Source organism: Mastigoproctus giganteus, chromosome 2 (genome assembly GCF_048544385.1).
Source record: "Mastigoproctus giganteus isolate SK-2022 chromosome 2, ASM4854438v1, whole genome shotgun sequence".
Taxonomy (NCBI): Eukaryota; Metazoa; Arthropoda; class Arachnida; order Uropygi; family Thelyphonidae; genus Mastigoproctus; species Mastigoproctus giganteus.
This window is the reverse complement of record NC_143576.1, coordinates 87,273,888-87,285,992: the sequence shown is the minus strand read 5'-3', so window position 1 is coordinate 87,285,992 and position 12,105 is coordinate 87,273,888. Positions and strand designations below refer to the sequence as shown.

The 12,105-nt window shown below is 37.0% G+C and overlaps 1 protein-coding gene across 2 annotated transcripts in view; it reads right to left on the bottom strand.

Moving 5' to 3' along the window:
* The window catches only part of LOC150089395 (G kinase-anchoring protein 1-like), a 199,828-nt gene that overhangs the window by 87,313 nt on the left and 100,410 nt on the right, over nt 1-12,105 (bottom strand). For both annotated transcript variants that reach the window (XM_090368564.1, XM_090368565.1), the window contains one exon: nt 831-932. In XM_090368564.1, the coding sequence (XP_090224690.1) occupies nt 831-932 (102 nt within the window). The remainder of the gene's footprint in view (nt 1-830; nt 933-12,105) is intronic.

Sequence of the window (12,105 nt, the reverse complement as noted above, 5' to 3'; positions counted from 1 at the left end):
TATCTGTGGAAGAGAACCAACATTTCCAACTCTTCCGGACTTTGATCCTGCCCATTCTCCTTTACGGATTGGAAACATGGATTTGTCTCAAGCTAGATTTAAACAAACTTGAGGTATTACAAATGCGATGACTGCAGCAGATCCTGGGCATCTCACTTTGCAACCGCATCACTAATGATACCATCCGTGCCAGATGCCAACAGCAACCAACCATCGCCGACCAAATCCAGAAGCGAAGGCTTAGATGATTTGGCCACGTATGTAGAATGGGTGTGAATAGAATACCATCCACACTCCTTTGGAGACAACGACCCACCCAATGGAGCATTCAACGGACCGCATCTAGGAAAACGTGGGCCAAGCAAGTGGAAAATGACCTGAAGAGCCGACGTCTCGACCTTAATCAGGCCAGGACTGACGCCATGCATCGTAAAGCATGGAAGGACATCACAGAGCAAGTCCGAACACAGAATTAGTATGCTGCTGTAGGTGCTCAGCGGCACCTACAGCAGCGTACTGGTCGTGTGGACAACCGCCTCCTCCAGCCGTCAGCTAAGGACCAAAGAAGAAGAAGAAAGAATCTAGGGTATTGCATTGCTGCAATGGCATAAACAAATTGACTGCTAACATAGCATTCTATGACTTTCTATTTTAAGTTGCTAAGCTCAATGCCTCAACCCATCTACTGTATTTCATTGATCAGTTTACTTTTAGCATGAATGGAGTTAATTTTTTCCAAATCTCAGAAATGTCCAGATACATTTAGTAATATAATGTATATGACACACCTAGGATAATTCACTTAAAATAAGAGAATATTATAAACTTACTTTTAATTTTTTAATTTCATCCATTAGTTCTTGAATTTGTTTATCTTTTTTTTCTATTTCATCTTGATACTGATGGTTTCTGGCTTGTTTTTCAAGGAATGGCTGTAGATAAAAGCCCCTATATTAATGTGTTACTTAATACATGGAAAAAGGTTGATAAATATCTATAATTTAATTTTTCAATATAGCATTCATAAATATCAGTTTCAGTTACTTCATAATGGAAGAACTGATATTTGCAAGTAATTTCAAACACCCTTAGTTCTGTTTAACAATAATCATGTTACAAAAATATTTTTCCCAATTGTTTTTGAAAAAAAAATTATGAAAAATATAGTTCTCTGCGTAATTTTTCTGCTCAACCTAATGTTGGAATTCTTCCAGAAAGTAACATTTAACACAACCATTATTTACATATTTGTACCCATGCGCATTAGAAGGAAAAATTAAAGGAAATAAATTTTCATATAATACCACCAAAATATAAAATCATGTTTTTTTATGCATAGCCTTTTCCAGGCTTGAAGTTCATCTTCAAATCCAGAAAAAGAGCCATTAAAAGAAAATTATAGTTGTCAACTTTTGACTTTCAAAAAGTGTGAGATTAGGTATTTACAGACAGGAAGCTTTCTACAAAAAGCAGAAAAACAAGAGGAAAATTGGTGATTTTTCAGATAAAGCAGATTTTAAGTCTATGCCACACTAAAAATAAATTTCACTGACAAAATACACATTTTATATTACTAATTAGTATCAGTAAGGCCAGATGATACACAGAAATGGACCTTTTGTGCATCAGCCAAACAAAAATAAATTAATAAATAAATAATAATATATTTATAAGTAACATAAAATAGAATATTTATACTATTCCCATTCCCATAAGGAAACCACCCATTTCTAGTCTGAATTTAGCCAGACTCACTGCATCCACTATGCTGGGAGACAACTTTTTGCACAGTTTTCAACAACTCGCTGCCCATAGACAAACTTCTGTTATTGAGATTTAGTCTTCTCTTAAACCTTAACATTTTATATTTGTGTTCTCTTCTTGTCTTACTTTTCAAGGAAAACAGACTTTCTTCATTGATTTTATTTAACTCCTTCAGTGCTTTATACACCTCATTGAGATCTCTCCTTAAATGTCAAGATATCAAACTTTGCAGGAACAAAAAAAAAAAAAAAAAAAACCCCCACCAATGAAACACTTTTAAGTCATTCTTCATATATGCATCAATTTGCCCTCATCACTAATCTGGATGCCCTTCTTTGAACACTCTCCAAAAATTCTATGTCTCTCTATGTCTTTTTTTCAGGTGCAGTCACCAGATCTGAATACAATATTCCAAATGTGATCTAACTGTTATCTTGTATAGAGGGATAATGATGCCCTTCTCACTACTAGCAAAAGTGCTATAAATCATGAACAGAATCCTGTGTCTTCCTAGTCATTTGTTTACATTGCATAGAAAATTTTGTCAATGAATCATAACACCTAAGTCTTTTTCCTGGTGAATCACTATTAGCACATTTTCCCTATATTATATTTGGCTCCAAGATTTTTTTTCCTCAAATGCATAACTTTATACAGTCCTTTCCGGTTATTTGGGACACATCGGGATTAGTGCATTTTGGCCCGATTAAGCGGCTGCCCCAATTATCTGAAGTTTCACATAAATAGTTAAAAATACAATGTACCCCTTTACAATTTATTCACTGTACAATCAAATCACGTTACGACAAACTCACCATAGTAAAGTACCGTTCACTATACGATGTGTAGTAAGCGCTGGTCACTGTGATCACGTTTGTGAATTGAATTTTAATTCTATTAAACAGCAATTTTAATTAGCGAAAATAGGAGGAATATTATCCACAGGCTATAAAAGCAAAATATATTAAGCACAAATTTACCCTTTATTAGCTTACCAATTAAAAAATTAAATGATACGTGAAATTCAGTAGCATATACGTGATAACCGGAATAATTAATACGTACTGTAATATGTACATACTAACTAGTTGACATTTCTGTTCACTAACATTTGTGGGTAGGGGTTAAAATTTAAAACAGTAAAAAGATAAGCAATCAATAACAAAGAACACGGCACACACAAATTGCAAGTAACACAATACGTGCAAGTGAGTAACGAGTTACAAAGCTTTAAAAATAGGACTGAAGAGAAGATCTGAAAATTAATTTTTTTATATGATTGAAGATTTTGTGGAAGTGTAAACACATTCCACCATAATAACCCACAGAATTCCAGCTGTTGGTATTATCGCAAATTCAGTAAGATCGAGTTTACTGTCTGTTTATGATAGATTTCACTAACGGAAAATCCCAATAAACAGGTGACTGCTAATTATTTTTATTGTTTTATGGTTGTGACCTCCAGAATTTCGACCGAGAACCACGTGGTACCGTCGGAGACAATCGTAGAGTAATCTCCAGTGCTGCGGTCTTCTGCCCCAATTAAACGAAGTAAACCCTGGCTATTTTCTCCATTGGTTTCTGTTTTTTAAGATTTGTCCCAAATAAACGGCTGCCCCGATTAACCGGTGGCCCAAATAACTGGAATCCACTGTATTTAGAAGCATTAAATTTTAATTGCCAATTTCTGGACCACAAAATGGAACTGATATTTTTTGAAGCATTATATAGCTTGACTCAAATTGTTGACCCTCCTTCCCAACTTAAAATCATTAGCAAACTTAGATAGCTTCCCTTGGATATCCCCCATCAATATCATTTATGGAAATCAAAAATAGAAGGGGACTTAACACTGAGTTCTAATGGACCACACTTGTTACATTGGTCTCCACCCTAAAGACTGACAACTCTGTCTCCAATCGTATAGGAGGGAGACAGAGTTGTCAGTAGAGTAGTTGTCACTTTTATCATTGTCTTATCATTGGAAGATAAGACATTCCAATTTGTCTACCCACTCTATTTGTCTGTACAGTTGTTCATTATATTCAACATAGTCATATGGCCTATAACAGACTCCAACTCTTACTTTTGTTTTCCAGTAAAGGAGATTCACTGTGCTTTAAATTTTGACTTTGTAATCATGGTCTTTGTTTACTTGGCTGCACTACTTTTTTAAATCTTCTGATCCTAATATTGCTCAGATTATGTCAGTGAAATTATTCTTCTCAAGATGAAATTCTTTATTCCTTATTTCACCCTGAATTCTTATCCTTTGTCTAAACCACAGTTCCCACTCAATAAATCCATAGTTCTAATATATTCACCCTCCCTCTGCAATTTGCACAATTGACAGATGCCATAGTACTGCAACATCTTTCTTCATCTTCCAACTAATGAACTACTCAATGAGTACCTGACAAAGGTTCCTATACTGTAAGCTCTATGACATCATCTGATTCATGAGTCTACAATATCTATACAAGGTCTACAATATTCTTATTCCTAGTATTTTCTCTAACATGCCAGTACAAATAATAATCATCTAGTTTATTTAAACATTTTGTTCCCCATGGTGCGTTTCTCTTCCTCTTGTTCCAATCAATTAAGGGCAAACTGAAATAACCCATAATAAGACATTCACGCTTGCTTGCCATTCCATTTGCACTTAGAGACTCTCATCATGCTCTTTACAAGCTTCTGGTCTGTAGATTACCCCCACTCTCATTATACTTTTGCTTTCAACTAACTCATATGTGTAACTTCCAACTCAGTAAAAGCTCTTTGCATGCCAGTGGAAATATCCATTAACTTTAAAACTCTCTTAAAGCCTTCCATTTGATTAATGATTATCAATATAGATTGGTTTGGTCAGCATAAACTCATCAGTAACAGCTTGGTTTTTGTTATTTATCTTTGGACAAATTCAGTGGTAAAGTTCAAATACACTCAAGTAGTTGCCTTTGACATTTCTGCTTCTGTCTTATGGTTTGCTTTTCTCACTCTCTCTTTTTTTCTTTCTTTCATTCTTTTTTTTTTTTTTTTTTTTTTTTTCGCAACTGGGCAGCAAGTTTTCTCATCAATTGGTAACTGCAAGTGATCGTAAATGTATCTCTATCTTCTAGCTTATCAACTAATGCTGGAGTTCCCCAAGATTCAGTTCTTTCTCCCACTCTTTTCCCTCCTTGTACATTAACGACCTCCTTCCACTGACTGGAAATTATGTCCATGCTTTTTCTGTGATATATACACTACATTTCATCTCAAACCTTCCATTAAAAAACCTTGCTCTGCACAAAAAACTTCAATTTCTCAAATATCCACTTCCCTAAATGCTATCTTAATTAATAGTGGATAGAACAAAACTTGGTAAACTTCAGTCCTCTCTTACTTCTCACAAAAAGTGTCTGATTCTCCCTTAAGTTAACCCCGGATGTTTATTAATGAAAATGTTAGGCCTAAATGGATGTCAGATGAACTAACGAGGCTCATAGCAGAGGAGAAAAATGTGTGGGATGCATATAAATTGCAGGTGATATGGAATCCTATGGTAGACATAAGCTAGTCTCCAATCAAATCACAAAGGAGGTTAGGCAAATGAAGGCTGATTACGAGAAATCCTTGGCAAAGGATGCAAAGAAAAACAACACAGACTTCTTTACTTATGTAAACTCTAGAAGGAAGGGGATGAATCAGATTTGCCCACTTGATTTCCTGCTCAGATAACTGACAAACTGAATGAGTATTTTGCATCTACATTCACACTTGAGGAATTCTGCAAGGAAGGCAGGAGAAGTTTACTAAACTCTAACAGGAAGCTAAATGATTTTGTAATAACAGTGAGCAAAGTGGAGGAAAAATTGTTGAAGTTAAACATAAAAAAGGTACCTGGGGCAGATGGAATCTATCCAGTTATATTGAAGGAGGCAGCGAGGGAAGTAAGCAAACCCTTAGCTATAATTATGAGCGAATCCTTAGATTCGGGGGAGGTGGTCCTCAAGGACTGGAGATGTGCAAATGTATCCCCAATTCACAAAGGGGATTCAAAGGGTGATGCAAATAATTATACACTTGTTAGTTTAACATCTGTTCGGGGGAAAATAATGGAGTCACTGGTTAAAGAAGTGATGCAGGATTACCTACACAAAACTGCAGTAAAGTTCAGACACAGCTTGAGTTTGGTAAGAGGAAGTCTTGTCTGACCAATTTGATTGGATACTATGATGTGGTCACAAAGAAACTGGATGCAAAAAATAATTTTGATATCATATACTGGATTTCAGCAAAGCTTTTGATACTGTGGCACATGGAAGAGTACTGTATAAATTGGAATGGTATGGCATTAAGGACAAATTGCTGCAATGGATAAAGGGATGATTGAGTGGGAGACTGCAGACAGTGGTAATCAATGGATGCTTCTATTCATGGACTAATGATATTAGTGGAGTCACCCAGGGTTCGGTGTTGGACCCAATGTTGTTCTGTATATTCATCAGTGATATTGATGAAGGTATATCAGGCTTATTGTCAAAGTTTGCAGATGATACAAAGGTAGGCAGGGTTGTTAATGACAGCAATGGCAGTTTACTACTTCAACAGGATATAGAAAATTTGGGCAGATGGGGTGAGAAATGGCAACTGAAGTTTAATATTGACAAATGCAAAGTACTGCATATGAGTTGCAGTAACCCAAGAGAAATGTACCAACTGTGTAGTACTATGGTCAGGGAGGTGGAGAATGAAAAAGACCTGGGGGGGGTAATTGTGCAGTCAGATATGAAGTTCTCCAATTTCTATGGCGTCTCCGTAGCCAGGTGGGAAGGAGCAGCAGTGCGTAGCACACGCTTCTTGATTAAACCGGGGTTCGAGCCCATCACCACCAAATGCGGAGGATGCAGAAAGGTCAGGGAATGATCACCGCATGACCCGGAGCAATATGGCCTTAGTTGCTAATGCTCCTTAAAAAAAAAAAAAAACCAAAACCAAACCAATTTCTATGAGCAGTGCAGATGGGCTGCCAGCACAGGTCATGGAGTTTTGTCAATGATATATAGGAATTTTTCTTGCAGAGACAAGGAGGCGATTACACCTTTGTATAAGGCAATGGTCGGGGCCACACCTTGAGTACTGCATACAGGTCTGGAGGCCTAATTTTATGAAGGATGTAGAGCTGCTAGAACAAATACAGAGAAGGGCAATAAGATTGCTGAGAGGAACAAAGGGGTTCTCCTACCAGGAGAGGCTTAAATTCTTTAAGTTGCAGCATCTGGAGACTAGGCACCTGTGAGGTGATCTGACTGAGGTGTACAAGGCCTTGAATGGTTTGAGCAGGCTCAATGCTGATGGGATACTTCCACTTGCTCAGATTAAGAACCTGAGGGAGCACAGATTCATATTGAGGAAAGACAGTTGTAGAATAGATGTGCAGAAGTTTGCTTTTAGTCAGCAGGTAGTTGAGATTGCTGGAACAGACTTTCATCTGTCGTTGTGGAAGTTGATAGCTTAAATAAATTTAAGGCTGAACTAGACAAACATTTGGAGTGACCAGATAAGTGAAATGGAAAGGGTTTTTTTTTTTTTTTTTGGCTGATTGTCTATAAGCTTGCTTTCTTGCATCATATGCCTCAACTAATGCTGTATATACAAATATATTGTATTCAAGTTATGAAAATATTAGGACTTGAAATAGGAGTTTGAAATTAGCAGATACATTGGCAAAATTTTCACCAAGCATGTTGACAATATCTAAGGGATTTGTGACCAACTGTCCTTTCCAATTCAGTAATGGGGAGGGGGATTAATTTGGGAACTGTTTATTATCTTTCTGATCTTTTTCGAGATAGGTATAGCTGGTGTGGAACTGGTTATAGTGGATGAAAATTTGTTCAAAATCGCTTTTTTGATGATTTTATGTGAAATGGCTCTCTTTAATTGGATTAGATTATCCGTTTTTGGATTAGCATTAGCATTAGTAGAGGCATTTGATGCAAGAAAGCAAGCTAATGCAGAATCAGCCAAAAAAAAAAAAAAAAAAACCCACTTCACCCCTCTGTTCGTTTGAAATACCTGTCCAGCTGAGCCTTAAACTTATTTAGGCTATCAACTTACACGACAAGGGATGGAAGTCTGTTCCACCAACCAACCACCTGCTGGCTAAAGGCAAATTTCCGCAAGTCTATCCTACATCTGTCTTTCCTCAATTTGAATTTATGCCCACTCAGGTGATTATTCTGAGCAAGAGGAAGAATCCCATCAGCACTGAGCATGCTCAAACCATTCAAGGCTTTATACACCTCTATCAGAACACCTCGCTGGTGCCTAGTCTCCAGACACTGTAATTTGCAAAACTTAAGCCTTTCTTTGTAAGAGTACCCCTTTGTACCATTCACTAATCTTGTTGCCCTTCTCTGTACTCATTCCAGCAGCTCTACGTCCTTCTTGAAATGAGGCCTCCAGACCTGTATACAGTACTCAAGGTGTGGCCTGACCATTGCCTTATACAAGGGAATAATCATCTCCTTATCCCTGCTAGAAAAATTCCTATATATCATTGACAATACACCATGAGCTACTCTTGCAGTACAATACACCATGCGTACAATACACCATGAGCTTCTCTGAGCAGTGCAGACTGCTCAGAGAACTTCATATCTGCCTGCACAACCACTCACAGGTCCCTTTCATTCTCTACCACTGTCAGTGTAGTACCACAGAGTTGATACGTTGCTCTGGGGTTGCTGTTTCCCATATGTAGTACTTACATTTGTCAATGTTAAACTTCATTTGCCACCTCTCAGCCCATCTGCTCAACCTTTCCAGATCCTGTTGCAGCAGCATAGTGTCAGTAGTGTCCTTGACAACCCTGCCAACCTTCGTATCGTCTGCAAACTTGGACATTAAGCTTGATATACCATCATCAATATCACTTATAAATACAGAAAACAATAATGGACTCAACACTGAACCCTGAGGGACTCCACTAATAACATTAGTCCACGATTGTTGCAAAAGAGGTTCTAGGTTCTATTTATCTCTTTTTTTAGCATCCTGACACTCATTGTTCCACCATGGTTTTGGATACATTCTGGCTGACCGGGCTAGCCGGGTGGGTAAAGTACCTGTCTGGCAACCCTAAGGTCGTGGGTTCGAATCCCGCCTCGGGCTTGGATCAAAGTACTACAAAAACCTTGGGAGGTGCATTATGGCCACAGATGCCGATGCACCAACAACTACCAAAAAAAAAAAAAAAAAAAAAAAAAAAAGGATACATTCTGATGTTAGCGTGATTTTTCATATATTGTCTTTTTGGTTGCTTGAAGAATGCTATCTATGACATAAGACAGTGTCACTTGTATTGATTCTTGTTTAATAATATTGTGATTTAATTTTGTTAGTCTCCTGAAAGTTTTCCAGTCCACATCATATATTTTCCATCTGGGATGTCTGCTGGCTTGGCATGGAGCTTTCTTTGTGATTTTCAAATATGGGGTAGTGTTCGCTGCTCAATGGATTCTCATGCACGCTCTGTTGAATCATCGGATACAGTGTGGTGGAATAGATTGATAAGTCTATTGCAGAGATGCTTTGCAATAGTAGGTGGAAATGTGTGTGTGTGTGTGTGTGTGTGTGTGTGTGTGTGTGTGTGTGTGTGTGTGTGTGTGTGTGTGTGTGTGTGTGTGTGTGTGTGTGTGTGCAGTCATTCAAAATCATGAGGTTGTTCTCAGCTATTATTTTCTTGATTTGTTTACCTTTCTGGTCTATTTTGGGATCGCCCCATAGTGAGTGATGTCCATTTAGATCATGTCATATATTTTCAATCAGCTCTTCAAAATCTTTCAAGAATTCTTGACTAGGAGATAGATACAAGTACAGTCTGTCCTCGTATAGCACGACAGTTGTGTTCCTAGAAACCCTCGTGCAATGCAAAATCGGGCAATATAAACAACAGGCCCTATCGGAAAAGTGGGGTTAGGTGCCGACCACCCAAGATTGAACACACATTTGGAACCAAAACATTACCAAACACAATAAATAATCGGGTGATTTTAATCGTTATAAAATACTTACGTATTTTATAACGATTAAAATACGTAATAAAAAATATAATATATATTTTTTATTATAATATAATAAATAATAAAAAATAAATATTTTTTATTATTTATTATATTATAATAAAGTATTTTTAGTATTTTTTAATACTAAAAAAGTATTTTTTACGAATAAAATAGTATTTTATTCGTAAAAAATTTATTGTATTAAATAAAATAGTCGTAATAAAATACTTACGTATTTTATAATACGTAAGTCTATTACGTAATAAAATATTGCTAATGCTTTTGCTTCTATCGTAAGCAAACTTTTTTGTTTGATTTTCTATCCAAACAGATGACAGCTGTTCCATCTCTTCCAAATCTTTGTGTGTTAATCTAATGGATTTTAATTACACTTTGAGTTGTTACCGCTATGAAAGTTGTTTTTATTTTCTCCGCATTCTTTCTAATTCTCGGCGTTGCCTCATTTAGGTCTGTAGCACGTGCAATATCACATGGTCTTTCATTTCGCTCAAAGCGTTTCACAATTTCATATTTTTTTCTCTATCGACAGAGGCGGACTGGCCATAAGCCTTACCCGGGAAATCCCGGTGGGCCAGAGGCCGGTGTGATTTTGGCCATAAACCGTAGTATCAGGCCACTATAAATTTTCCTGGGTAAGAATTTTTGATCCAGTCCGCCTCTGTTTATCGATATTGCTTTTTTTTTTCTCTCTCTGAATCTGCAGTGTCTTCGCCAGGACTTCCTTTTCACACCTTTTAAGAATTTTACTCATTTTTAGGGAATAAAGCGCAATTACAAAACGTGGAGGCACGCTTAATACACATAAACAAAGCTGCGCGCGTATAGCAACTGAATAAACAACACCGTAAAGGCCGAGATACACTATTAACACCCCACAGTTTACTAAAGCACATTTCTGGGGGTTACTACCATAAAACAATAAAAACAATTTCCAGTTTCGTTTCTGCTAGTGGAATCTGTCGTAAACTGGTAGTAAACTCCATCTAATTGCATTTGCGATTATATCGATAGCTGGAATTGTGTTGGTTTTTAGGTTATTATGGTGAAATGTGTTTCCCCTTCACTGATATAAAACACATAAATACATTTTCAGAATCTTCTTCATTCCTATTGTGTTGCGTTCGGTTGGGGTGATTCAGTGTTCGACTGCCATTTCCTGTAAACACAAAGGCGAATCGTGCATAAGCGAATTCGGTTCGTGTTATATAAGATAATGTTCCCCTATTTATAAATCGTGTATGATCGAATTCGTGTAATGTAAACACGTGTTATACGAGGACCGACTGTATACTGAGGTTATGGTAATATCAAAGCCTATTTCTAGATGGATTACAACTGTTTCTAAGGTGGTGTTCAATGGTATTGCTCGAGATGCCACGTCTATTAACTAATATTGCAACTCCTCCTCGTGCTGTTCCATCTGATACATGGTCCTTTCTGTACATGGTATAGTTTTTAATTGTACTGGTGTCCTTATAGGCAGATACTTAAAGGATGATAATGAGTAATGAGGTCTATAATATCATTAATGTTTGCATGGAAACCTCAACAGTTCCACTGGATAATCATATCTGTCATTATGATTGGCTCCTTAGTGGTTGTTTCGCTTTGTCTGCTTTGGTTTTGTCTTTGGAAAATAGGGTTTTTCTGCATCCATTTCTTCTTTCATGAAAATTTCAAGGACAGGGTGGTCCTCTCTGAGATTTCCTACCTCAATATCCATTTGTTCTGTCATCTTTGTTTCTGTATTACTTTTCCTTTCTTTGTTTATTTTTCTTCTTATGCTTTCTGTGTTATCCGGGAGAAAATACAGAGGTGTATTGACCATTTATTCTTGATGCGTTTGTGGTGGAGAAGATTTGTAAAATTCACAAGCCCATTCTGAGATTGATTCTCTTGGGGGAATTGTAACATCCGCTTGTGTTCCAAAGCATTTTGAATCAGGAAGTCTCGTTTCCGAGATCTTTTTGCATGTAGTAACTTGAGCAATAAGGTTTGTTTTCTATGTTTATTGCAATTGCTTTTTTAGCTTCTTGATATGAAACTCCTTTTTTGCTTTGTACTTTTTGTATTCTTTTTTCTTTCTTTTCTTCAGATTTCACTCTTTCTTGAGTATGCAGTATGTTCCCCCCCCATACAATTTGCACATTTATGATTTCCACCTGTGCAAGTAGAAGTGGAATGTTCTTGGGATCCACAGTTTGCACACATTTATTTTCCTTTACATATAGTCTGTGAGTGTCCAAACTTCTGGCAATTGAAACAG